The sequence below is a fragment of the Pelophylax lessonae genome (assembly GCF_965119305.1).
Source record: "Pelophylax lessonae genome assembly, chromosome: 7".
In the NCBI taxonomy this organism is placed as follows: domain Eukaryota; kingdom Metazoa; phylum Chordata; class Amphibia; order Anura; family Ranidae; genus Pelophylax; species Pelophylax lessonae.
Window position 1 is genome coordinate 77504802 of NC_138774.1, and position 25789 is coordinate 77530590.

At 42.1% G+C, this 25789-nt stretch overlaps 1 protein-coding gene across 1 annotated transcript in view; it reads right to left on the bottom strand.

Annotated features, from left to right (window-relative positions):
• The window catches only part of MAP4K1 (mitogen-activated protein kinase kinase kinase kinase 1), a 165268-nt gene that overhangs the window by 55291 nt on the left and 84188 nt on the right, over positions 1–25789 (bottom strand). The window contains exons 6-14 of the mRNA XM_082263717.1: positions 24565–24612; positions 16401–16443; positions 14443–14515; positions 13920–14051; positions 11293–11355; positions 8201–8282; positions 2985–3101; positions 1406–1481; positions 1275–1324 (exon numbers count right to left, since the gene is read on the bottom strand). Coding sequence (XP_082119843.1) covers positions 1275–1324; positions 1406–1481; positions 2985–3101; positions 8201–8282; positions 11293–11355; positions 13920–14051; positions 14443–14515; positions 16401–16443; positions 24565–24612 — 684 coding nt within the window. The remainder of the gene's footprint in view (positions 1–1274; positions 1325–1405; positions 1482–2984; positions 3102–8200; positions 8283–11292; positions 11356–13919; positions 14052–14442; positions 14516–16400; positions 16444–24564; positions 24613–25789) is intronic.

Here is a 25789-nt window from a genome sequence, read left to right on the forward strand (position 1 = left end):
TAATTGCTGCCTAAGCATCTCCCAGAGCTTCCTGACCGCCAACGGTGAACCAGAATTCACCTGGCACCATCTTGGTGCACCTCCGCTAACTAGAAGTCCGCCGGGCGCCATTTTGGATAGGGTAGTCTGCAGCACTGCCGCCGGAAGTCACTGGACACTATTTTGGAACTGAGCAGCCGCCCTGCCGATTGTCTCTCTGCTGTCTGTCTGGACTTTCACTCCAAACAGCGCATCCGTGACCCCAGCAGCCTGAGGGAACCTTACAGCCATGGAGAGCCAGGATGAAGGAGAGAGAATCCCATGTCAATGGAGGAGTTACTTACCTGTCCCCAGAGACCAGTATCCTACTCCCAGTGCCTGGACCTATAGGCGGTTTACACCTGAACGGAGGGAACTTTGACACAGGAGAGGCTGAACCTGGGTGGCTGACCAGATGAAACCCGGCAAGGTGAGGGCAAAAATAAAAAATCTTGTTTCCATAGTAAAATCGGTTGAGCATTTAAGGAACAAAAAGAGAATTCCGCCTTGGGGGGAGGCGACTCATTTATATAGTATAACCAGTCCTGATTGGGTGAGGGGGTGGAGCCTATACCCATACGTTTATGCTGTCATGCTTGTGTCAGGAAAACTCTATTAGCTTCTCGAAGCTGAAAAAAATGCTCATATAAGCTTCTAGGAGCTTAAAAAATGCTAGTGCGTATGAAGCCTAAGCATATGTGGACAGAAACACTCCACATGCTGTCTTCCTATAATACATTTTGCCCCTGACGGGTTCCAATCTCAAAGTGTCTCTCCACTATTAAAAACAAGTCAGAGAATGACAGCCTGTGGAGTGTTTCTGGCAACGTGAGATTGATAAAGTTGTAAAGGCATTACAGATTTGAGAAGTACAGCTAGAAATTACATTTCACTAACATTTGGGAGCTGCTGGGGCCCAGAGTGAGCTTCTACCCGCGACTGGTTTCACTAGGCTGCCTAGCGGGATGGTTGAGCAGTGTCAGAGGGGGAGATCTGTGCAAATACTGAATAGATAAGTGTCCCTCGTTTACAAAAGCCCATGGGGACTTGAATTGCAACCTACTGTGTTCACCAGTAAACAGTATGAGACGTATGAGGATGCAAAGGGTAATTCTATGCCTCATGACGTCATAGAATGCAGAACAATCATATGTAAATACTATGTAGTTGAGTGAGACAAAGCAAATATTATAATATCCAATGCTCCAAAAACTCCCAGAAAGTGTTGAAGAACTGGGGTTAGCATAGTAAATTACCCTTGTAACTCTTGGCTCTTCCTTTTTTGTCTTGTTCTTTATCTGGCGCACTAAGGAGAGAAAAAATAAATAAAAATCAGCAGACAATACAAACACATTTCTCCTCCCCATCTGTGACCACTGCTACTCACACTGAATGTCTGAGGATGAACGGTTAGCTTTGGGTTGCCGTTTTTTAGAGAGGATACGGGAGAATGCTGAAAAGAGCTGTGTGACATAAAATTTGTGTTAATCAGGTAATTTTAAAAGTAATAAAATTAGACGCTGATGATAATTCCATGACACACACTATACACTTCACATTTTAAAAAATTGAAGGGAATTTCTCTACTATATGCTCTTACATGAGTAAATGGTTCACACAAAACCATAATTCAGTTTTTGTTAGTCACTGGAGAATTGAAGCATGAGCTAGAATATACTTTTAGCAACTTGAGTGGTAAGGCCTTGAAATCAAATGAAATGCCTGGAAAAAATACATAAGAGTGAGACTCTCTCATACTTGTTATAGCAAGGGGGAGGAACTGCAATCTCAGGCATAGATATCTTACCAAGGATGTCCTAAAGTCACTATCAGAAGCAGCCAACATATGATTCAGCTTACCATTATTGGTAAAAAAAAAAAAGAAATATTGGTTTGGGATGGAGTCACCTGAGTTGAATTATAGCAAAGAGCTACTAAGTTGATAGAAAACGATAACCATGGGTTTTGATATTTAGCAGGGCTTTTTTTTCAGCGGGAACGCGGGGGAGTGCAGTTCCGGCACCTCTAGCACTGAATGCATGAAATGGCAAGGGGTGCTGAGGTGTGCTGGAGGATCTATTGTTGCTGGGAGGGATCTACTATTGAGGGAGGGGTCTACTGTTAGCTGCTGGAGGGTCTATTGATGCTGGCTGCTAGGAGATCTATTGTTGTTGGTGGGGTCAATTGCTGTGATGGATCCATTGTTGCTTGGGGGGTACTTTGTTTTGGGGGTTTTTTTGTTGCTGGGGGAAACTATTGTTGAAAGGGGGGTGTATTATTGCTGGATGCACGGGATATATTTTATAGCTTATCATTAACAAATTCCATAAAATTACTACAAAATGATACTTGGTTCTGTACTCTCTAAAAGGGGTGGAACTGGGAGGTGGATAGAGGGAGGAATCAAGGGATGGTGCTCGGAGGTGGGTAGGGGTGGAGACAAGGGGTGACTTAAAAGGGGAATTCCTGAACGTTTTCTCTGAGAAAAAAAGCCCTGATATTTAGCAAAATAATTCTTTATTCATACTAATGCATTGTCTCTGGAAACCCCTCAAAAATGTCTATATATACACTCACTTTCTGATTATTACTCAAGATAGTTGCCAACTGCTTGGGTCCCACACAGCAATTACTACTTTCTGTGCAACCTATTGTATTGGCCTGGGAACTGTCAATGGGAAGTACTGTAGGTGTGTCTTAAGCACTGACTTTCAGAAAAGTAGTAAATGCAAAGGTTTTTCATTGGGCAATGAAACTGAAGGTGTGGCACTCTGTAGTGATTTAATTCCAGTAAAAGTATTGGTTTATAGAGTTGTGTTTTAGTACAATTTCACTTTGGGCTCTTATTTAATTAAGCTACAACAATCTAACTAAACTTTTCAGTTTACAAATTGTATACAAAAAATTGTTTTATAAATTAATAACTTAAAATTAAATTATTCAATAATTCCATAATAAGACCTTACCTCTGTGTCATCCTCTTCAGGATTTGAGTTTTCACTGTGTTTTTCTGGGTTTCTTAACTTCTCCAGTAATTCTTGTGTTAGAAAATGACAGATTCCTGTCTGAGCAACAAATTGGTGCTGTGGAAAGTCAGAACGTGAAATAAAGAAGACAATGATCAATAGACAAAGGACATGTCACATGAAGGTCTATGAAGTAGAAATGTATGTAGGGGGAAGGTAACCATATAACAGGTAATAAAGGATATACATATATATATATATATACATATATATATATATATATATATATATATATATATATATATAAAATAATATAGGGTTCATTTGTAGTGCATGAGAAAAACACTTTAGCCAAACCTTTACTGATTAGCAGAAAATGAAACATTGCTATGAACAAAAGGAACCTTTTTTATTTGCCTCATTTATACTGGAGGCACAAATAACTGTGTTGAAAAGAGTAGCAACTGGGCCTCAGAATTGTCTTTGTTGGCTATAGGAATCAATCATTTTTTTCCTTCGTAGTTGTAGAGGAGATTAGAAAATGAAAGCAAGAAAATGTTAGGCTAATGTGAGCAGGGACAGTTTTTCTTTCAGGCACTGCATTAACCTAAGCTAGCAGAAGCACTATGTTTAAGATAAAAAAAATAAGACCATTACCATATATCCCCAATTTGTAAAAAAGGTAGGTAAATGCCCGAACCAGTTTTTTCTTAAGTACGCAATGCTAGTGTAGCACTGCCCCCTAGAGGACTGCTGGTGATTGACACTTTTGGATTCCCCTGGGTTACCCGTAGCAACTGCATGCAGAATTCTTAGCACTTTACAATCTTAGCTCAGTCAATGATCAGTCTAGGGGTAGATGTTTTTGTTGTTTTTATTTTATATTGGGATGGGAGAAGGGATGAGTGGGATACTCCAACCTTGAACTATATACAAATTCTGAGGACTCTAACTTGAGGATGCGGCAAGGCCGCTACTTCATCCTGCCACTTGAATTAAGCTGAAGTAAATGTTCCTGTTTGTATTTCTCTTCAGGGTACTCCCCCAGTACCCTCTTTCTCTGTACTAGCCGACACCCGTCCACTAACTGCACTACCCGGAGTGGTCCCCTACCTGGGCAGACCACTGGGCAAGATCCTCTGTAGTCACGATACTGCTTTCCAGATTCTCGCAGTGCCCCAACTCCTCAGTCAGCTTTCCTGGACCTCTGGGCTCCACTCCACACTGTAGGTTACCAAGCCGCCTGCCTGTGACCATCACCAACTGCTACAGAAGAGGAGGTAACCGCCACCCTCCTTTTGGGACTCTGCTTCCCGCCAAAGGCCTCTACCTCATGTGCCCCTGCCTTTTTTACCTATACCCCACAATGCACTGAGACAAACAGTCTGTGCCAATCCCTAGAGCTGTATCAAAAGCCTGTGTGTCATTGGCCAGGTTCCCTCCACTGTCCAATGTGCCTCCCCATTGGACACAATGGGGACACTCCCTCAGACCAGATGAATCACACACTGGACATACTGAGCAGACCTAACTTACAGAACCTGCTCCCTGTTAAGCAGAGTGCAATATAGAATTTACCTGCTGCTCCTCTGATAGGCAGACAGAGCCAAAACTACACTCACTCTCTAGCACCTATCTAGGAGGGTGCTACACAAGAATTCCTGGGTTTGACTCTAAACATGGCAGAAGTCTGCAGAAAAAGTATAAGAAAAGATGTCCTCCTGCTTGAAGACCAGTCATTATAATATGCTTTAAAGCATCAAAAGCAGGAGCATTCCTCTTATCTACTTTAATTAGCAACTCCAGCTTTAAAGCACACATTTAAGTTTCTTTGGATAAAAAGAGAAGCCAATGATCTGCAAGATTGGCTGACCTGGTTTCTCAGAGCTCAATACTCTGCAACATACCCTGATATAAGCATTATTTCAGATAATAAAGTATATATATATATATTTTTTTTCCTCTAGATTTAATCTGTTGACATTGATGTTGTCTCTGTAAATGATATACAGTAACTATATTGGAACTCTGTATCTGGATACTTAATAACTGCTTTGAGGCACATGTGTATATTCAGATGGAAAAGAGGACATCGGGTATGTTCTCTCTGTCATATCATTATTTATTCACTGAATATTAATAAATATTATTTAAACTGTAAGACTGCAGTGTAATGCTTGTGCGCATTGGGCCCTTGAAAAGCTGTATGCTGCGTTCATTTTGTTGATGTCTCAGCTCTTCTCAGCCATGTTGTCATGCAAAGGGCATAACCACAGTGACCCCCCCCCCCCCCCCACACACACACACACACACACACACTTTTCTTTCATGAATGCAATACACAAACTGTTAACTGATGCAAGGAACTTATCAGTCCATTGATAGGACACACACAGACCCTTTCCATTACCAATCCACATTCCCATCTGGAAACCCTAAAAAGACAGTCACCCTCTTGCAAGCTTGAGCAATCCAGAGAACTAACAGTTATGGTCAAAAATAGCTCAGTTGAAGGGGATAGCCAATACACATCTGTTCTAGACTGGTTAGCAGTTACAACTCTGGACTTCAGCATGTTTCATAGCTCAAGATATAATAACAGCACAGCCAGAATATAGACATATTTACTTCCCTCATTTAATTTTAGCGTTATGAGCCCAAACATCAACCTAGAAGCATTGGGAGCAGAACCGGCCCAATTAATCTCCTAAGCGAACTGGGCATCCAAAACCTATCAAGTATATATGCATTGTGATGCCAAATTCAGGCTGGACAATAATCTGCATGTTATCTGGATGTACCCAGTAGGTACTCCGAGATATGCGTACCTATAAGAAAACTGTATTTGGGACATAGTCATAAACATAGTGACCTCCCAGAAACGGCTCCTCAGGCACCTAATTGGTCAGATGGTATCTGTCAACACCTCTTTGATCCCAGAGAAAAAGGGAATGCCTGGATAGTTTGACAGCTCTCATTAACATCAAACCAAGGAACACCTAACATGACTTTTGAGAGCCACTGTACCATTTTTGCTTATTGCCTGGACTCTGCTAAAAAACAGGATTTGCAAGTATTCTTCCCTTTCAACTCCTTTTTTTTTTCTCTCTCTGTTATTTTATTGTCTCTTTATTTCTTTTTCTGTAAATATTTTATTGCCACCATTTTACCTTTTTAACCTCCCTGGCGGTATGATTATGTCAGGAATTCTGTACCAAAAGCGGTACAAATTTTTTCATGGAAATTTGGCGTTATGTATTATAGGCCTACAATTCTTAGTAATTAGTGACTTAAACCTGACCAAAACAAGACTCTAGTAGACATCCCAGATGTGATAAATTTGAAACACAAACGCATGAATTATAATCGAATCAATAATATAATTTTATTATATAATATAATATATGTGTATATATATATATATATACACACACATATATATATATATATATATCCATATATATATATATACATATATATGTGTGTGTGTATATATATATATATATATATATATATACATACATATATGTATGTATATATATATATGTATATATATATACACATACATATACATACATACATACATATATATATATATATACATACATATATATATATATATATATATATATATATATATAATATAAATGTTATGTGTGTGTTTGTGTTTTGTGCAACGTTCAACATTTGAATTTCCCTCCCTAGTTCCGCTCCCATGCAGCATTGCTGCTGTAGGGAACTGAACTAGGAAGTCATCACACCGATGGAGGACGGACGAGCGGCGGGGATCTCAGATGGCTGGCGATCACAGCAATGGGAGATCATCGTTGGAACACCAGGAGCAGGTAAGAGACACCGCTGCACGCTCTGCACATCCACCCCGAGCGTGACTCGGGGATACCGATAACAGCATGGAAAATCCACCCCGAGTCACGCTCGGGGAGACCGCTAGGCAGGTTAATAATAAACCCTATTTTAAAAAGTGTTAGTGAAGAATTGCACAGGAACACAGTCTAATTTCCCCTGCAGTGTAAAGGCAAAACAAGTAGTGCATGGTCTACTTTTAAAAAATTCACTGCACCAAATAGCAAGGTACTGTGGTACCATGCAATCTGGTGCCTGAAAATGCACTGCATTTGCGAACTGTATTTTCGATGCCCTTGAAGTGATACTAAATTCGGTTTTGTTTTTAGTTAGGTTATACTTACCTGCCCTGTGAAGTATTTTTGCATTGAGCAGGTCAGATCCTCCTCTCTTCGGGTCCCTCTTCGGTGCTCCTGGCTCTTCCCTCCTGCTGAGTGACCCCACAGCAAGCAGCTTGCTATGGGGCACCCGAGCCGAGCCACAGCTCCCTGTGTCCATTCAGATGAGGAGGGGAGTCAAGACAGTCCTACAACATTACTGGATATAGATGGACCTCAGGTAAGTATTAGAGTGGCTGAGAGGAGCTGCTGCACACAGAAGGTTTTTTTTTATCTTAATGCATAGAATGCATAAAGATAAAAAAAAAAAAAAAAAAACCTTCTGCCTTTACAACCACTTTAACCACTTGTCTCTAAAACGTTTAATGCACAATAAAAAGAATCCCTATCTCTTGAAGAGATCTACTCTATAGTATACATCTCTGAACATACCTGTCTGTGGTGACAGTGTGTGTACGGACATTTTATTTATTTTTTTCATAATTGATATTGCTAATCTTGTGGAAGTTCCGGCTCTTCCGTAAAAGTCGGGCTGGCAGTTAAAGGGTTAGTTGCTTAATAAACCTAACCCAGTGACAATCACTCTTAGGCTAGTTGCAGCTAGATTGTGGTCCGGCAAGCTGGAAGATCTTTATGCAGGGTGCAGCTGAAAGTGGCATTGTTGCGTAAGTGACAGCACGATGTGAGATTGGCCAGTCCTTTTTCACAAGTTGGTGAGAAGGGCAGGGGTCTGATACTGAATTATGTCACATTCAGTACCTACTTAGATCCTAGAAAAGGATTTTAAAAAGACTTGAATTTAAGATAAGTAAACTAAAGCATGTAAGTCATTCCTCAACCCACATACTTTTCCCAAAGCTTCCCATATGTAGGCAAAAAGCACAATATTTTTTACCCCTTCCCTTTTTCTATCCTAAAATCAGGACTATGCAGCAAGACACTTTGAAAAGGAAGGATTAGAATGTTTTTCATCGCCATGATCCAGTCTGGTATAAAGCATTATAGAGGACTTACTGTCAGCATCTTGGAGGCACTTGGTCTCTTCTTGGGGTTTTTAGTCAATGTTACTTTGATAAAATTGTGGAAAGCTGGGGACCTAACAGGACATAATAACAGAGAGGAGAACACACAATTAGACCTAGGCCCATGTTGATCATTTGACATAGCAGCAGCACCTGAACACACAAGAAACTGGATATTTTAAAGGTCTTTGTTAAAGCAAAGCCCTAAGAAAAAAATCTATAAAATATGGATATGTTTTACTCACTAAAGCACTTGAATTTCTGAGCATTCAGTCCTGAGATTTGCAAAGCTCTGCCACAAAGCACAGCCAGGTGTATGACACAACTTACTCTGTTACCAATTAGGAAGAGAGTGGTGTCACCTCTGTGCCCCAGACCTGCTGATTGGACAATGTGGGAGCAGCAGAATTCGATCAATTTGGCTCCCAGTGCTGACCTTCCCTCTCCTCTCTGAGTGTTGCTGTACAGGGTATTAAACAAGGTTTAAAGTGTATTTAAGCCGTCTCCTTTACACAGCAATGTGATCAGCCTTACATAAAACATAGAGATGAAACAAATCTCCCTGCATAAGTTTCACATGTATATCTGCTGTCTTCAGCTTTCTACACTCTTTAGAAAGTGCAGATAGTGTTACAAATCTTTTTTTCTCTTCCAGCAGTAAGTGTGGAGTCTAGGCTTACACTATGTGAGAGCTGATTGGAGGAAAGGCACACAACCCCCTCCATAAAGGCAGAGGAACGAAGAAACATGCAGAGCTTCAGTCTGAATAGAAAAGCTCTCTGCTAGTTTACCTCTAAACTCCTTACCCAGACACAAATCTGCAGCTGCTTTTATCTCCTGTGTCAGAGAAGTTGTCAGAAGTTATCATGCTGATAACAGAGGAATGGAGCAGCAGAAAGACATGGCACTTAGAGCTTTAGAGAGACAGCGAAGTAAACACTACAGATATATGTGCCCAGGTCAGATTTCATGAATAGGGTTTACAACCACTTAAATCAAGTTAAGGACTTGGTACATTTAAGAAAATAATCTCCTAATTAAGTAAGTGTTAACAGATGGAGCATATAAATGCTCCTGACCAGATACCATTTGCCACCTTTGGGTCACTGCAGCGATACCTGTTGTTACTTTGCATTGAACTCCCAGCTGGGTAAGCCGCTCACCAGTATCCCCTCCCTTTTCCTCTCCTTATCTTATCTGCTACACTATATGCTACCTGTTATAGCTAATTTCCCCTCATTTCCGTACTTATGTTAGGTGTGGATCCATCCCTCCCCAGGCGCTCCTTGTGACCACTGCGTGGACACGGCCATTCGGGAGCAGACTAAACTGGCAGTGGGGACACCCAAGTACTACCATGCTGTGAAGGAGCTTACACTCCCTTGCATAGTATATTACATTTGGTGGATTTGGTTACACCTATGTACCTTGGTGCAATACAAGTGGACTCCATGAATGAGCTGTACCCTATGGCTACATAGATATCCATCTCTATTCTCTTCTAAGGCATTGCTGTAAGGACGCTTTCATTCCACATCCTACTGTTTGGGTAAGCTGATGCCTTTTTCCTTTTTATGATATTATCCATATGGGCATATAATGGGCTCTGGGGTATAGATGCGTATACTTATACATACATGTACTATTCAATATGGGTATACCTTGTTCATGCCAGACCATGGGGACTTCCCCTAGTGATGAAGAGATGATTTCTACACATGCACTCTTTCATTATAATATTATTTGTACTTTGTATATTTTCCTAGATACGCAAGTGGTGATTGCATGGTTGTGTATATTTTCCCTGAAGAAGGAATTTTCAAAATTCCGAAACATGTTGGATACACTTACCTGTCTCAAGAACCCTTGACTTGCTATTCCTCACCAGGATATGTATATTGAACACTGTATATCATCATGTCTTTCAATGTTTTTATATATTTTTTGTATGTGATTTGCTGAATTTTAATAGAGCTTAATAAATGTAAAATTTTATATACTCTTCCTATACGTTTCTTACTACACCTACTATTCCAGCCTTATCCATTTAAATTCCCCAGGGACACCATTTTTTGTTTCTTCCATGAATAATTTTGGGGAAGGGATTGTAGGCTGGTTTGGCGTATCCCTGTACCAACTCTCCATTTTTTCCATTTAAGAAAATACAGTGAAAGTGATATTAAACCCTCAGTGTTTTAAGCACATCCAGCAGCTGAAGTAATCACTTAAGCCGCCTATACGCTAGTTGAATTTTATAAAAAATGTTTCTTGTTAAGAACATTCATATGATTCTCTAATCATTAGTGGAGTCAAAACAACATTAGTTTTCAACTGCAGTGGCGAGAAAATGTGAAGGAGCAGTATGGAAAACTTTTCTTGAGTGAACAAATTTCTAACAGTGTATGTGGTTTTTGTTCGGTAAACTCTATTTATTCCAAAATCCCATGATAAAAGCAAATTAAATCTTGAATTATTTTCGAGCGCCATTCATTAGGCCATCAAATGTACTGAAAATTTTTCTACAAATATTTGTTTGAGTGCTCATCCAAAAATGACTAGTGTATGGCTAACTTAACTTAGTATGTAGCTTCTTTTATCTTTTCCTACATATGAGTTTTAGCTGATAACATGATCACTGTCTTGGGTTTCCTGTTTCAGGGTGGCTCCCTTGTCTTGCAGCATCCCATGGAGCCACCCTTGCATGCAGGGACTAGAGTTGTATCTCCCTACACTGTGTGCATCATTTGGAACACAGAAACCCATAGCTTAGGGTGGCAGGGCACTCCCCTTCTCCTCCCTCCTTCCTTCTCTGAGCTAACAGACTATCTGCTGTCTGCATTGTCCACTATTAACCCTTTCCTGTGAAGACCAAAAATTCAGGGAAGCAGCACTGAACCAGCAGAATTGAAAGGTGTAAACTGAAATTGACAGGGTGAGCATTTTAACTAATAGTTTACTAAATAATGTTGAGTTTATTGTGCTCAATGTTAAAAAAAAATAAAAAAATTGAGGGTTTAATACTACTTAAATGATTTATCAGTGAATACAGAGCGATTCTGCCTGGAGTTCCGTTTCAATGCTCACCATTTTGACTTGTCCTTCAGTTTAGGGGGTTGGTAGCCACTTTTAGACATCAGAAAGAGAACCCTGGATGGAGAGAGGAAGACAGACATGAGAAACAGAGGCAGAGAACATCTTAGAAATTAATTGCGAAGAGGAGTGGAGACCATAAACACAATTGGGCTAAATGTAAAAATTATAATAAATGTTCTATAAGTGTGCATATTGAAAAGGCTGAAGGAGCAAAACGTGTGAACAGGAACAATCTCTATTCTATATATACGCCTAATCCTACTATTCACAAAGCTTGCAGTAAGGCCGGTGTTCCGTGAAAAATCCATACCCGTGAGAAAACCATACCCTCGTCACTTCCGGTTCCGCTACGGAGGGTATGGATTTCTCACGGTAGTTAAACTTGCGGCGCTTACATTAAAACAGCTCATCTGAAACGTAAATCATCTCCGCTCTTCGCCCTGTCACTGCCCTCATCTCCGGTAATAAATATAAAAGCGGATCACGTAGCCACGATCGCCGTCACATTTACATCTCATACACCCGTCACCGCTTTTATATTTATTACCGGAGATGAGGGCAGTGACAGGGCGAAGAGCGGAGATGATTTACGTTTCAGATGAGCTGTTTTAATGTAAGCGCCGCAAGTTTTACATTAGACACAGTGCCGTGAGAATTTCATGCCCACCGAGCATGCGCACTTGTCTAATTCTTTAATGTTCAATCACGTATCCGGGGCTCTGAGCATGCGCACTGCTGCGCTGCTCAGCTGTTTCAGCCCGGAAGTGACGAGGGTATGGTTTCTCCACGGGGTATGGTTTTTTAACGTTACACCGGCTATAGACGGTTCAAATCTCAGCTGGTTCACCAGCAACCAGGCAGATTGGAACCGTGTGTGGGCAGGCTGAATGTACCAAGTTGATCGATCGATCAATCAACCTGGGTAAAATCAACCTGCCAGATTCATTTGCGATTATCGCTAGCAGCCGCTATCTGTAAATCATTGCATCATATATTGCCATGACTGTGTAAATATAGGAAACAACCACCAGATTTCTTCACCAGTCGGATGTGCAAATCTCTGCTGCCAAACTGTCTCAAACAGAAACACGACAGGGATCCATATTCCCTAACGCAGCAGTAAAATGTAGATTGTTTTATTTTAAAACATACGACCAGTTCCCTTTTCTATTTATTTATAGTGATAATTCCCTTTTCAACCGAATGTTTAGGCAGACCCGCTGAACTGGGCGAGATTCGAACCGTGTGTAGGCAGGCTGATTGTACAAAGTTGATCGATCGATCAGCTTGGGTATAACTAGCCTGACGGATTCAGTTGTGATTATCCCTAGCAGCTGCTATAGCACTGTCTTCTTCCACCGGCAGCAGACAATTGCTTGGCAGGAGGGATTCCCATGTCAGCACTGTCTGTGTTTATGGGGGAATCATGTGAATTTCTTTCCTGCCACCCATGGTTGAAAAAAGTAATTTGCACTGTCTATGGCCTGCTTAAGCATTCAGTTGAAAACGCATTATCACAATAGATAAATAAAAAAGGGAGCTGGTCAAATGTTTTGAAATAGATCACTAAAAACCATAGTCAATGGACTGTGGGACTTGTGCCAGTGGAGTCAGTTTGAGATGCTTTTGATGTCATCATGACAGGTGCGTTTGTCCTGCAGTTGGCCTTTTTCTGATCTGCAGGTGACCTGCTGCAAGTGGGTATGGCATTTTCATCAGCATTTATGGGAATGCAAAACCCATTTGAAGGAAAAAAAAAGCCCATCAACACCGGCCCTAAAGCAGGTTGACACACATTAGAAACCAAATACAGTTTAGAAGAAGGTTGATTGCAGGTTAAATGCACTCGTCACTGAATTCTTAATGTATGAGAAGAAAATTGTCGCACACCACCACGGGATCCAATGCAGAAAAATTCCTTTTTTCACTTGAATGGTACAAGGTACAGCAGGGTAGGACAGTAGACACCTTTCACACGAATGCTAGGTGCTTGTTCACTACCAGTGAAGTAGTAGTGGTAGTGAACAAGCACGTAGAATTCATGTGAAATGTGTCTACTGTCCTACCCTACTTTACCATTCAAGTGAATAAAGGAATGTTTCTTCATTGGATCCCGTGGTGGTGTGCAACCATTTTCTTCTCATACGTTTCTCCCGGTGGCGAACCAAGGTTCAGCACCCACTGTTGGATAGTGGACATTGACTAGCCTGAGTGGTGTCATCCCTTCTTAGCAGTGAATTCTTAATGATTTGAGAAGTGTCCAACTTATGGAATGGATTAAGCTGCAAATAACATAGTTCAGAAATCTCAGAGACTTGGTTGGTTTGTTGGTTGGTCAGTTTCTAATTGAAACTTCTTCGCATGTGTGATCAAGTTTGGTTGTTACTGCTCTGTATGTATGTGGGATGTCTGGAATCCTTATATAATAAGCCTTTATTCCAGTAGGGGAGCAAAGAGAAGAAAATCAGCAATAAAATAATAGGGATCTGGTTATCTAAGGACTTGTCAGCTACAACGTACTACATTTTTGTTCTTGGATTTAGATAAAAGTTAAGAATTTCTGTTTAGTTCTGTTATATTTCATTGTTATTTTTCTAGATAGTAGTTTGTATGTTTACCTTAAGGGGTGTACGTGAAACATGGGGGGCTGCAGTTCAATTAGCTCAATGGCTGTAATTCCAAGAGACCAAACATCACACAGCTCTGTGTATCCCCCCTTCAGCTCTACTGCAGCCACTTCTGGAGCCATCCTGAAAAATTAAAAAAATTTAAAATCTTAAGAAAAGGCATAATTAAAGGTAATTATACTCAAGTTAAAATAAATTCTTTAGTTTTTACACTTTCAGTCTGGATAGTCATGAGCTATTTAGTTTTCCTTCCTACAGATTAGTCATAAGAAATTACGATTATGATGCACTTGCAAAGTAATTATCAAGAATGAATAGGCGCCTTGTTCAACAGGCTTGTCTTGATATTCTGCTTTCAAATTTCCATTGGCACTCTAGGCTGGTAAGCAGAACTGGGTTTAATTACTTTGGCAGCGCATAGAAAAAAGACAATGTCCAAAGTACAGTAATTTATGGTAACCAATCAGATTTTTAGAACATTCTGTCAAGTTTTATTTCATTTTTAATATATTACCAGTATGGTGTTCCAATGAAGGAGTTTCTCCGGGCAAAAGTTGCTGTGAGCTGAGCTGAAATTCCAAAATCAGCTGCAAAAATAAGACATTACCGGTTAAATTTCAGGTGTGCCCACTGAAAGATTTTAAACAGGTGTCCCCATTGCAAGATCCCCCTCTGACCTTCTGTTTCAGTGTGTTTCAATAGTTACCAAGACAAACAAGGGAGCGTAAATCTCCCCAGCAATAACACAAACAGCAATAAAAAAATGTCCAGGAGAAATGATCAGTAATAAAATTAACTTCTGGATTTTAGAAACATGTCTAATGCTTTCCTGTTCAACCACCAGTATACAAAAGACATGTGCCAACCCTTGGCAGGTACTTTTTGGAGCGGCCTAAATTGAAAACCCATTCCTCTTTTTGGAATAAATACCTGACTAAAGCTCGTTTGGATATACTTCTCCTGTGGATCACAGGAGTGCAGTGTTTTCTGAACTCCTGTGACTCGTTTTCAGCAGACAGTGGGCTGAAGCACATGGCCGGTCCAAGCTCTGGAAAGATCATGACCATATGGTTGGGATCTGCACACATGCCTCGACTGAAACCTGGTTAAGCTGAGATCCTAAACCAGCTGATTCTGCCCTCTCCTCAGCCCAGCACTCCAGTGAGGGCAGGGGGGGCAGAGCAGACAGCGGTGACTGACAGTCAGCAGCTCTCTGCTCAGGGAACTGAGCAATCGGCAGTGTTTGATTGCTCAGTTCTCAGTATTAGAGCCAGCGAGGGACAGATGCAGCATCAAACCAATACTGCATTCACCAAGGTAAGTATGATTCTAACATTTTAATAAATCCCATCTTGCCCTCACTCGACTTCCTGTCTGAGGGGACAGCAGACCAGATCGTTTTCTCCACTACCGGCAGGTACGGTAGAGCGGGGAAAACGACCGGGAAGCGGCGAAATGGGGGGGTGGGGCACCTCTCCCGCCACCCATAAGGATGGTCCTGTGGCAAAGCTGCCACTAGGACCACCCTTATGTTAAAGGGGACCACCCGCAGTTTAAAAAAATACCAGGGCTATCTGCTGCCATAACCCAGGTATTTAATGTCAAAATACCAATGTACAACTGTCAATGTACAGTTGACACCAATGTACAATTGTCAAAGCAAACTCACCCATCTATCCATACATTCAAGTCTCTATGCTTTATATTGAGGAGAAATTACAGAAAAACAACCCCCTAACATTTCTAGCTGGGTGCAACTTGAGTAAGGGCAGATGATTCATTTAGCATTTACTTCCTGGAATCCATCTGACTTTAGCTCAGGCATGCAGGCGGGGGGATTGCCCCATTTCCTGATGAAATAAAAAAAAATGCCCATATAGACTTCTGGGATATATGACATAATTTAACCTAGGCCAGAAACCAGGAAGCAACTGAAGAAATGTAATTTAAAAACGTAAAAAAACAAGTAAATATCTTATACCTTCTTGTCCATTTACTAAGGCTTACCGCATAAGGAATAAAAATAGTTGTTGTTGATTGAGAGAGTTTAGTTCTGCTTTAACAGAGGTTTTAGCACTTTTACACTTTATCCAAAACTGGAAGCTAAAGATACACTTGACATCTTTTTTATGTTTATGCCACTGTGACCTTCAAGCGAAACTTTGCTCAAAAGGAGAAGTTCCGCTCTTCTTCCTCCTCCCCCCTCCTCTGACATATTTGTCACATTTTTCTTTTTTTGGGCATGGGGGGGGGTTGTGTGGGTAACTGGTTTTAATAAGTACCAGCCCCCCGATATGCATATGACTGAAGCTCCTCTTAGAACACTTCTCTTTTTAATCTCTTTTAGACCTAATCAAGTGTGGTATAAACAGTAAATTGGATGAGCATTTGATTCTTTTATTACACAACATTTTTCGTCATTTGTTGAGCTGGTAAAACATAAATATCTTGTATTCAGCAATATGCACTTACCTAGTTTAACATCTCCATTGTCATTTAGAAGAATATTGGCTCCCTAGAATAAGAGGAACAATATCATGGCTAACCACACACAGGTACATTTAAAAGAGATCTAGCTATCACTGTAACCACAGTTGAGAAACATTTTTTTTAACACTAACAGGGGCACTTCTACACTACCCAACCCATGTGCAAAGGCAGCCTTAGCAGTATTAGAATTTTTGTTTTATATACAGCAAGTATAGAAAAGAATCACCCCCTTTAAAATAATTACATTTTGTTGCTTTGCAGCCTGAAATGAAGACAGAAACAGTTTTTGTTTTATCCAGCTGTATTTACTAGTGCAACTTATAAAATCCAAATTCGCTTTTCCACTGCATGGAACAGAACGGTTCGGCTCGCTTTTGTGCTTTTCCACTGCTGGTACCGCATGGTACGGTGTTGGAACGGTTCGGTGCGGTACGGTACGGCGGCCCTTTTCCACTACTTGGAACCGAACGGTATGGCTCGCTTAAACAGTACCACCTCAGTTGTGGTTCCAACAGGGCCGTACCGGTACCATATCCCACAATCCTTTGCATGCAGCCTTGACTGTTTGTCACTACTAGCCACTAATTGGTCAGAGAATCATTGTTATTCCACCCACTTACTTTAGTGCTACTTTAGTGGAAAAGCAAACCATACCAAACCATACCGAACCGATCCAACACCGTACCATGCGGTACCATGCAGTGGAAAACCAAACAGGGCCAAGCAGGGTCAGGCAGGGCCAAGCAGGGCCGAGTAGAGCCGAGCCGGTACTTGCAGTGGAAAAGTGCCACAAGTGAAAGAAATAACACCAACATGTCAGAATTAAAAAATAAAAAAAACAGAAACACAGTTGGAAAAGGATTATTTCAGTATTTTGTTGGACCACCTTTTGCTTTAATTACAGCCTTTAGTCTGCTGGAATATGCCTCTACTAACTTTGCAATATTTGCCCACTCTTCTTTGCAGAACTTCCCAAGTTTATTTAAATTTGATGGTGACCATTTGCGGACTGCAGTCTTCAAGTAATTCCGTGGATTTTCAATGGGGTTTCTGGGCTCTGACTAGGTCATGCAAGGACATTCACCCTTTTCTCCCTCAACCACTGGGTGGTCATTTTTGCTGTAAGCTTTGAGTCATTGTCATGTTGGACCATAAACCTTCTTCCCATTGATAATTTTCTGGCAGAAGGCAGCAAATTTTCCTCAAGAATTTTAGGGTATTTTGCTCCATCCATTTTTCCCTCTATCCTGACAAGTGCTCCAGTCCCTGCTGCAGAAAAACACCCCATAAAAGGTTATTATACCACCTTCATGCGTTACTGTAGGAATGGTGTTATTTGGATGGTGAGCTGTATTGGATTTCCGCCAGACATTTAGTTTGGTGTTGAAGCGAAATAATTAAATTTTAGTCCCATCTGACCAGGGTACCTGGTTTTGACCAATTCAGAGAAGTTCGGTCCTCCTCCTTCTTCCCCTGCCGCTGGGCCATTCACAAAGTGCAGCACGCTTCGCGGATGCACAGTCGGGAACCGGCGCAGATGGGTGAAGACCCTGCTGGAGTCTTGGACAGGTAAGTGTCCCGATATTAAAAGTTAGCAGCTACAGTATTTGTAGCTGTTGATTTAAAAATTTTCTGAAGGTGCCTGGAGCTTCACCTTAACCAGTGCAGTCTTGGATGGGATGTGTGTGTGTGCTGTTATTTAGCTGTATCCTTTCTTTATCAAAGAAGAAATATCAGCCCAATGTCAAGTTCTAAGGTCCTAATAGAGCCTGCCCTTTTCACTACCCAAACCCAGTGCTAAATGCAGGTGAACTCTACAGGCTTCCGAAGGAGAGTATATGCATCAATTAACAAAGCATTTAGTTTTCTTTCTTTTAATCCTAAATGTTATCAATAGTTTACACATTGAAGCATATTTCTTTTTTAGGCATTTCAATTACTGATTTTTCTACTGCAAGCTAGTAAATGAATGTATAGTTCCCAGTTTCAGAAGCCTATGCCCCTGTTCTCCTTTGGAGGCCGAAGATAAAGCATTCTGAAAATTCTTGGGCAGCGGCAGCTGATCCATAAAGGGCGCAGCCCCCCTAATCTCCATGCTCTGGCCCGTAATCTCCATGCTCTGGCCCGTAATCTCCATGCGGGGTGTCGGACGCATATATTTCTACAAGCTTTTTTTTTTTTTATTTTAGAAGCACACAATTGGAGCCTGAGGCTCTAATTGGCTTCAAAAAGGTTGGGCTTGGGGTGCAGAACACTGTGTCCTGAGCCCACCCGCTTCTGACCTTAGCGAATTAACACTCGCTATTGTCTTCCTGTTTCTTCTTCCGCCTATCAGGACAGTAAGTGAGTCTTAAAGCGGAGTTCCAACCTAAAAATAATTTTTTGCTTGTCCGCTTGCTTTAAAGTACCTGAAAAAGAATTGGATAATGACAATTTTCTTTTCTTTTCACTTACCTTGTTTTTAATGCAAATATACTTACCTTCCTTCCTCTTCCTCCCTGCCGCCGAGGTCCCTTCCTCCTTCGCATTGCATCCTGGGAAATGAGAGTTATCAATCCCAGGATGCAATGGGAACGGCCGTCAGCTATTCAGAATGCCGATCGCAGTCTACAGCGCATGCGCGAGATTGCAATCGGCATTCTGGGTAGCCAGTTCCAGGAAGAAGGACACAGCGGGGGACACAGCTGATTCAGACGCCCACAACTGATATGGCCGCGCTCTGCACTCAATTTTAAAGGTAAGTATTTATCTTTATTTGTTTACTGTAATGACCTGTAATGTGGGGTTAGTGTTAGGGTAATTAGGGATAGATTAGGATTAGGGGGGTATTTTTATCTAAAAAAAGTTGGATGTGGCCGGAACTCTGCTTTGAGACTGAATTGGCCAGGAGGAAAAGCCAGGGAAGCCGCCTGCGACCTGGATAGGGTAAGTGCGGACCAGACGGGGGACCCCCAAAAAATGGAGCACCAGCCGCCACTGTTCTTGAGTAAAGATACTGCTCTATGTCAATGGGCCTCGTGTTTCTTTTCAGTTTGAGTACACAGCTACTCTTCTGTGGGCTGCAATTTTCTAAAGAGGATTGAAACAGTTTAAAAAATTATTCCGAGTTCTATTTAGATATGAAGTCTCAGATTTCTGCCTGACGGCTCTTGCTTTAGATTATTGCTGTATATTGTTTGGACTGCATTTGTGCAGTGCTTACCCTCATCATTGGCCCCTGACCTCTGCTTTCATCCATCATTGCTCTGTTTATTTGTCTGGAACCTATACTATGTTAATCTGCGCCTGGCCATCAGACAGCTGATTCCGCTATTTTCCACTGTTTGAACTGATTATCTCTCTAAGGCCTTAAGCTGACTATACACTAGTAGAGTTTTGTTCACATTTTTGTTTTTTTTTTAAGAATATTCATTCGATTTTCTAATCATTAGTGGAATCAAATCAACATTTGTTTTTGAAAATTAAAAAGTGCAGGACAGAACATTTTTCTCTAACAGTTTATGTGTGTTTTTTTGGTTTGGGAAATGTGTACATTTTTTTATTTAGTTTTGGAGAGGGATTGGAAGGTTTTTCAGTTCCTCATTGCTGTCTGTGCTCCCATTAGGGACATTCGCCCTATTTATTGGTCTGTTTACCATTAGCATTGAAAGTGAACATAAAAGAAAATCCAAAATTTTGGGTTGTCCCCAAAAAAGTAGCAGAGGGGAAATCTTTCAATGGGGACATTAGTTCTGGTGGTCTAGGGGTCCCCAAGTGATTGCCTTAATTTTCAGGGATTTCCTCTCACTTCCTGTTTTGGCTATGGGACAGGAAATTAAGGTAAATCTCCCCAATCGGGCACAAATGACAAAAAAATAACTCAACAGGGCTTATAACCCCCTCACTACTCTATCCAAAATGAAAAAAAACAAAGTTTTGCCTATAGTTCTACTTTAACCACTTAGCGACCGCTCACCGCAGTTTTACTGCGGCAGGCAGCCGCTCCTGGGCAAAGCGACGTAGTAGTAGGAGACTCGAGGGGGTGAGCGCGTGTGACTGGCGGCTCCAATGGCCGCCGGCCACTCGCGATCTCCCTACGCTGACAGAGAAGGACAGACGGCTGATGTGAACACAGCTGTCTGTCATTCTCCCTTAGATGATCACAGAGGCTATGCGATCCTGCTATATAGGATCGCATGTCTCTGTGATCTGACAAGCCACGCCCCTCTACAGTTATAATCAGCCCGGCAAAAAATTGCAGATCGCCGCCATTACTAGTAAAAAAAAAAAAACGATAAAAATGACATAAATCTTTCCCGTAGTTAGTAAATGCAATAACTTTTGCGCAAAACAAATCAAAATACGCTTATTGTGATTATATGTAGCAGAAAACAAATTGGCCTAAAATGTTAACATTTTGATTTTTACATTTTTTTTTTTTTTTTGAGAATTTCATATAAAAGAATGTGAAAAATATTGTTATTTTTTCAAAATTGTCGCTCTTTTCTTGTTTATAGCGCAAAAAATAAAAATCGCAAAGGTGATCAAATACCACCAAAAGAAAGCTCTATTTGTGGGAAAAAAGGACATCAATTTCGTTTGGGTTCACCGTTGCACGGCCGCATAATTGACCGTTAAACTAGCGCAGTGCCGAATCGCAAAATAGGGCCTGGTCATTGAGCAGCCAAATCCTCCGGTCTTAAAGTGGTGAAAGGGATTGTAAAGGCAGAAGGTTTTTTTATCTTAATGTAAGGTGACCAGATTTTTAAAATGAAATCCGGGGACATATTTTTTTTTTACTAGTAATAGCCACAATCAGTGACTTATAGTGGGACTGCGATATTGCGGTTGACAAATCAGACACTAAGTGACAACTTTGACACTTTGTGGGAACCAGTGACACTAATACAGTGATCAGTACTAAAAATATATTATATACTGTCACTTTTTCTAATGACACTGGCTGGGAAGGGGTTAACATCTAAGGCAATCAAAGGGTTAAATGTGTGTTTAACAAGTGTTTTTGCACTGTGGGGAGGTGCTTTTACCATGGAAAGGCATAGATCCCTATCCCTGCCTTTGCAGGAACACAGGATCAATGTCTTCCATACTGACGGAACGGGGATCTGCCTTGTTTACACAGGCAGATTGCCTTTCTGCCTGTGTACCGAACAATCAGCGGGAAGTCCACTGGAGCTGCTGATCGGCTCTGATGCCCAGAAATGCAGGATCACGTATATGTACTGTATATATATGTGATCCTGCGCAGCGTGACCGCCCTGTAGCAGTAAATCTGCTATGGGCCAGTCGACAACTGGTTAAGATCATCAGCATTATGATAACTCACAGGCAGCGGGCACTCTACCATGGCTCTGTCTGGCAGCGCTCTGTCGTAGTGTGTCACATGACATGACCGCTGGGTGCTGATTTTGTTAATTTATGACCAATAAGTTAAAGAGGTTGTAAACCCAAGAAAAAAAAAATATTGCATACTAGCTCGTTATGAAATACTTACCTTAGAACAAAGCGCTCCAGCCACGACTGCACACCGCTGAGACAGCTGACATCTTCCCCGGTGTTTTTTCGGGGGTTCACGGGCTCCGGCGCGTTGGATGGCTGGAGCGGCTTACCGTGCCAGACCTTCAGAGCGCATGCGCCCATGATATCATTGGCTTCATGCCCTCTGAATATCTGTGCAAGTTTAGGAGATATTCACAGTACCTACAGGTAAGCGATATTATAGACTTACTTGTAGGTACAATTAAAAAAGAAGTCTACTCTTTAACAAAATCAGCACCCAGCAGCCATGTTATGTGACACACTGTGGCAGTGCACTGCCAGCCAGAGCCATGATAGAGTGCTTGCTGCCTGTGAGTTATGATACTATCTATTATGCCAGAGAGACAGACAGTGCAATGTAGTCTATTTACAGACACCCCCAAAGCACACCTGGGTTGAAGCCTGGAAGTACTGGCAGCCCCACGATCGGATCTGCTTCCCCTCTGTTTCTGCTGCTGGACACCGTCAGCTGAGCTTAGCTGCCTCTCACTGCCTGTCGCCGCCGCCGCCCACCTCACAGCCTCTCAAGTCTCACTCTCCGGGCCCCGGCTACCACTGGCTGGGGAGATCACTCCACCGGGGAAGCCAAGGAGATGGGCAGGCAGGTGGCTGGCCAGGATTTGAGCCAAGGCAGAAGAACATGTGGAGTGGGAACAGAATGGGCATGCGCCCTAAACTGATTAAATAGTCCCTCCGCTCCAACCAGCACATGATCATCAGAGAGGGGCATGGATAGTGGAAAAAATACACCAAGCTAATAGGAGCACCAGAGCAGGGGTGTGTAATTCAGATTTTTTTTTTTTTAATTCTGCACTCTCTTTGAAATTGTCTGGGCCCCCGTTTAAATCCAACCTGGGGACAAATCTTGGAGACAGACTTGGTCCGGGGGATAGTGTCCTCAGTCCGGGGGTGTCAGGTCATCCTATCTTACCGCATTCTTTGCATTAAGATAAAAAAAAAAAACCTTCTGTGTGCAGCAGCCCCCTTCAGCCCTCTTAATACTTACCTGAGCCCGTCTTTATCCAGTGATGTTGCAGGAGTGTCTAAGCTACCTAGGACTCCCCTCCTAATTGGCTGAGACAGCAGCACGACTTGACTGGCTCCCACTGCGGGCAATCAAAATCTTTCAGCCAATCAGGAGAGAGAGGAGGCGGGCCAGGTCATGGCTCCGTGTCTGAATGGACACACAGAGTTGTGACTCGGCTCGGGTGCCTCCATAGTAAGCTGCTTGCTGTGGGGGTACTCAACAGGAGGGAGGGGCCAGGAGAGCCAAAGAGGGACCCGAGAAGAGGAGGATCCGGGTTGCTCTGTGTAAAACCAACTGCATAGAGCAGGTAAGTATAACAGGTTTGTTTTTTTTTTAAAAAGGAGACTTTACAATCCTTTTAAGTCTTTTCATGCCAAATTTAAATGTCAAAAGCAAACAAAAATTGTTAGGTACTCTTAAATGGCATTAGTTAAGCCATTGAATGTAGTGAGAATTTACGTGCACATTTTCATACAAATGTTAGTATGAAAATCTACTAGTGTATGTGCAATCTTAAGCTGGGTGTACACATGCTGAAATTCTTCCAGTTGAGTAGGAACCAGATGAATTTTAGATATGTGTTTACTGCTCTCTGTTCAACAGAAGCCAGTAGATGTGGGGATCTGTAAAGCTCTATGTGTATACCCAGCTTTACACTGATTTGTATCTGTTTTGTTTGTTGTAGACCAGGAGCGTAACTACAGGGGTTGCAGGGGTTTCAGTTGCAACCGGGCCCCATGCTCCAGGGGGCCTGTGTGGCTCCCCTGTACACCTCGATAGGAGGGGGGCGGGGGCAGCATGTAGAGAAATCACTGTCCTCCTTTTTCCTCCTGTAGCTGCAGGAGGAAAATGGAGGAAATTGGTTCCTCTGTATGCTGCCCCCGCCACTCCTCCTATCTATTTCACTTGTGTTCTGCTGTCTCTGGGCCCCTGTGTGCTCCCCTGGTCCACCCCCCCCCCCCACTGTGCTCCCTCCCCTCTCCTGCCAGCTGCTGCAGGGGATGTGTCACAATAGAGAACCAGGAAGGTAAATATTTAATTTACCAGCTCCTTCCTTTTCTGAACGGACAGAGTAATAGTCAGTCACATTGTAAAAAAATAAAATAAAATGATAAAAATAATACAATTAAAATACCAAAAAATACTGACACCAGTGGGTGAACTTCCAGGATCACAAAGGTCACACTTGCGACCGGGCCCTGGCATTCCACCGCCATGGGGAGGCCCCAAGATGGCAGGAAGGGGGCCCACTGCAGAACTTGTGAAAGGGTCCGGCTGCAGGACCGTAATAAAGGGCCCCGCAATGAGAGTAAAGGGCCCCAGGATCAGTGAGAAGAGCCCTAGGCTTGAAGGGAAGGGCACCCGGCCAGGGGGTCCGGGGGGCCCTTCATGATTTTTTGCACCGGGGCCCTGAAGGATCTAGTTACGCCTCTGTTGAAGACTGTTGTCCCCATGATTGGAGTGCTTGGACTCTTTGTTCAGTTACATTCCACTGGGTTGGCATATTTTCAGGAATGATTGAGCAGTAGGTCATATTTACAGCCACCCCTATACCTGTCTATTCTAGAGTACAGTGCTTACCTTAATATCTCTATGTATCTTTCCTTGATTATGAAGATAAGCCAGACCCTGTTAAAGAAAAATAATAGGTGACATATTTTCATTTTTATAAATGAGAAGCAGAATTGTTTTTAAAGCCTTTCATGCTGGCAACCCATTTTGATTGGCCTGATATTTGCTGGTGCTCATAGCAAGATACTGTCATCCAATCTGGCTGAAATTCGTCCAAGGCAAGCTTAGGAAAACCAAGGTGTTTCAAGGGCCATTCCACTCCAAAAAGTTTTTCTATGTTTGGAGTCAGTTGAGTTGAGTTGAAGTTGTTTTCTTTTCAACAGTAAGGTCCCCTTCCATAATTTACTGACATAGTTCTTGCTCAACTGGGAGTTTTGGGGGTGCCAGCCCACTTTTGTGTGTTTCAGCGTCTCCTGGTAAATTTTCCATTATATAAAATGAAAAATCCAGCAGGAAGAATGTGACTCCTTCATAAATACAGTATCTCACAAAAGTGAGTACACCCCCCCCCCCCACACACACACACATTTTTGTAAATATTTTATTATATCTTTTCATGTGACAACACTGAAGAAATGACACTTTGCTGCAATGTAAAGTAGTGAGTGTACAGCTTGTTTAACAGTGTAAATTTTCTGTCCCCTCAAAATAACTCAACACACAGCCATTAATGTCTACACCGCTGGCAACAAAAGTGAGTACACCCCTAAGTGACAATGTCCAAATTGGGCCCAAAGTGTCAATATTTTTGTTGCCACCATTATTTTCCAGCACTGCCTTAACCCTCTTGTGTATGGAGTTCACCAGAGGTTCACAGGTTACCACTGGAGTCCTTTTCCACTCCTCCATGATGACATCATGGAGCTGGAAGATGTTAGAGACCTTGCGCTTCTCCACCTTCAGTTTGAGGATGCCCCATAGATCCTCAATAGGGTTTAGGTCTGGAGACATTCCTGGCCAGTCCATCACCTTTACCTTCCAGCTTCTTTAGCAAGGCAGTGGTCGTCTTGGAGGTGTGTTTGGGGTCGTTATCATGTTGGAATACTGCCCTGCAGCCCAGTCTCCGAAAGGAAGGGGATCATGCTCTACTTCAGTATATCACAGTAAATGTTGGTATTCATGGTTCCCTCGATGAACTGTAGCTCCCCAGTTCCGGCAGCACTCATGCAGCCCCAGACCATGACACTCTCACCACCGTGCTTGACTGTAAGCAAGACACACTTGTCTTTGTACT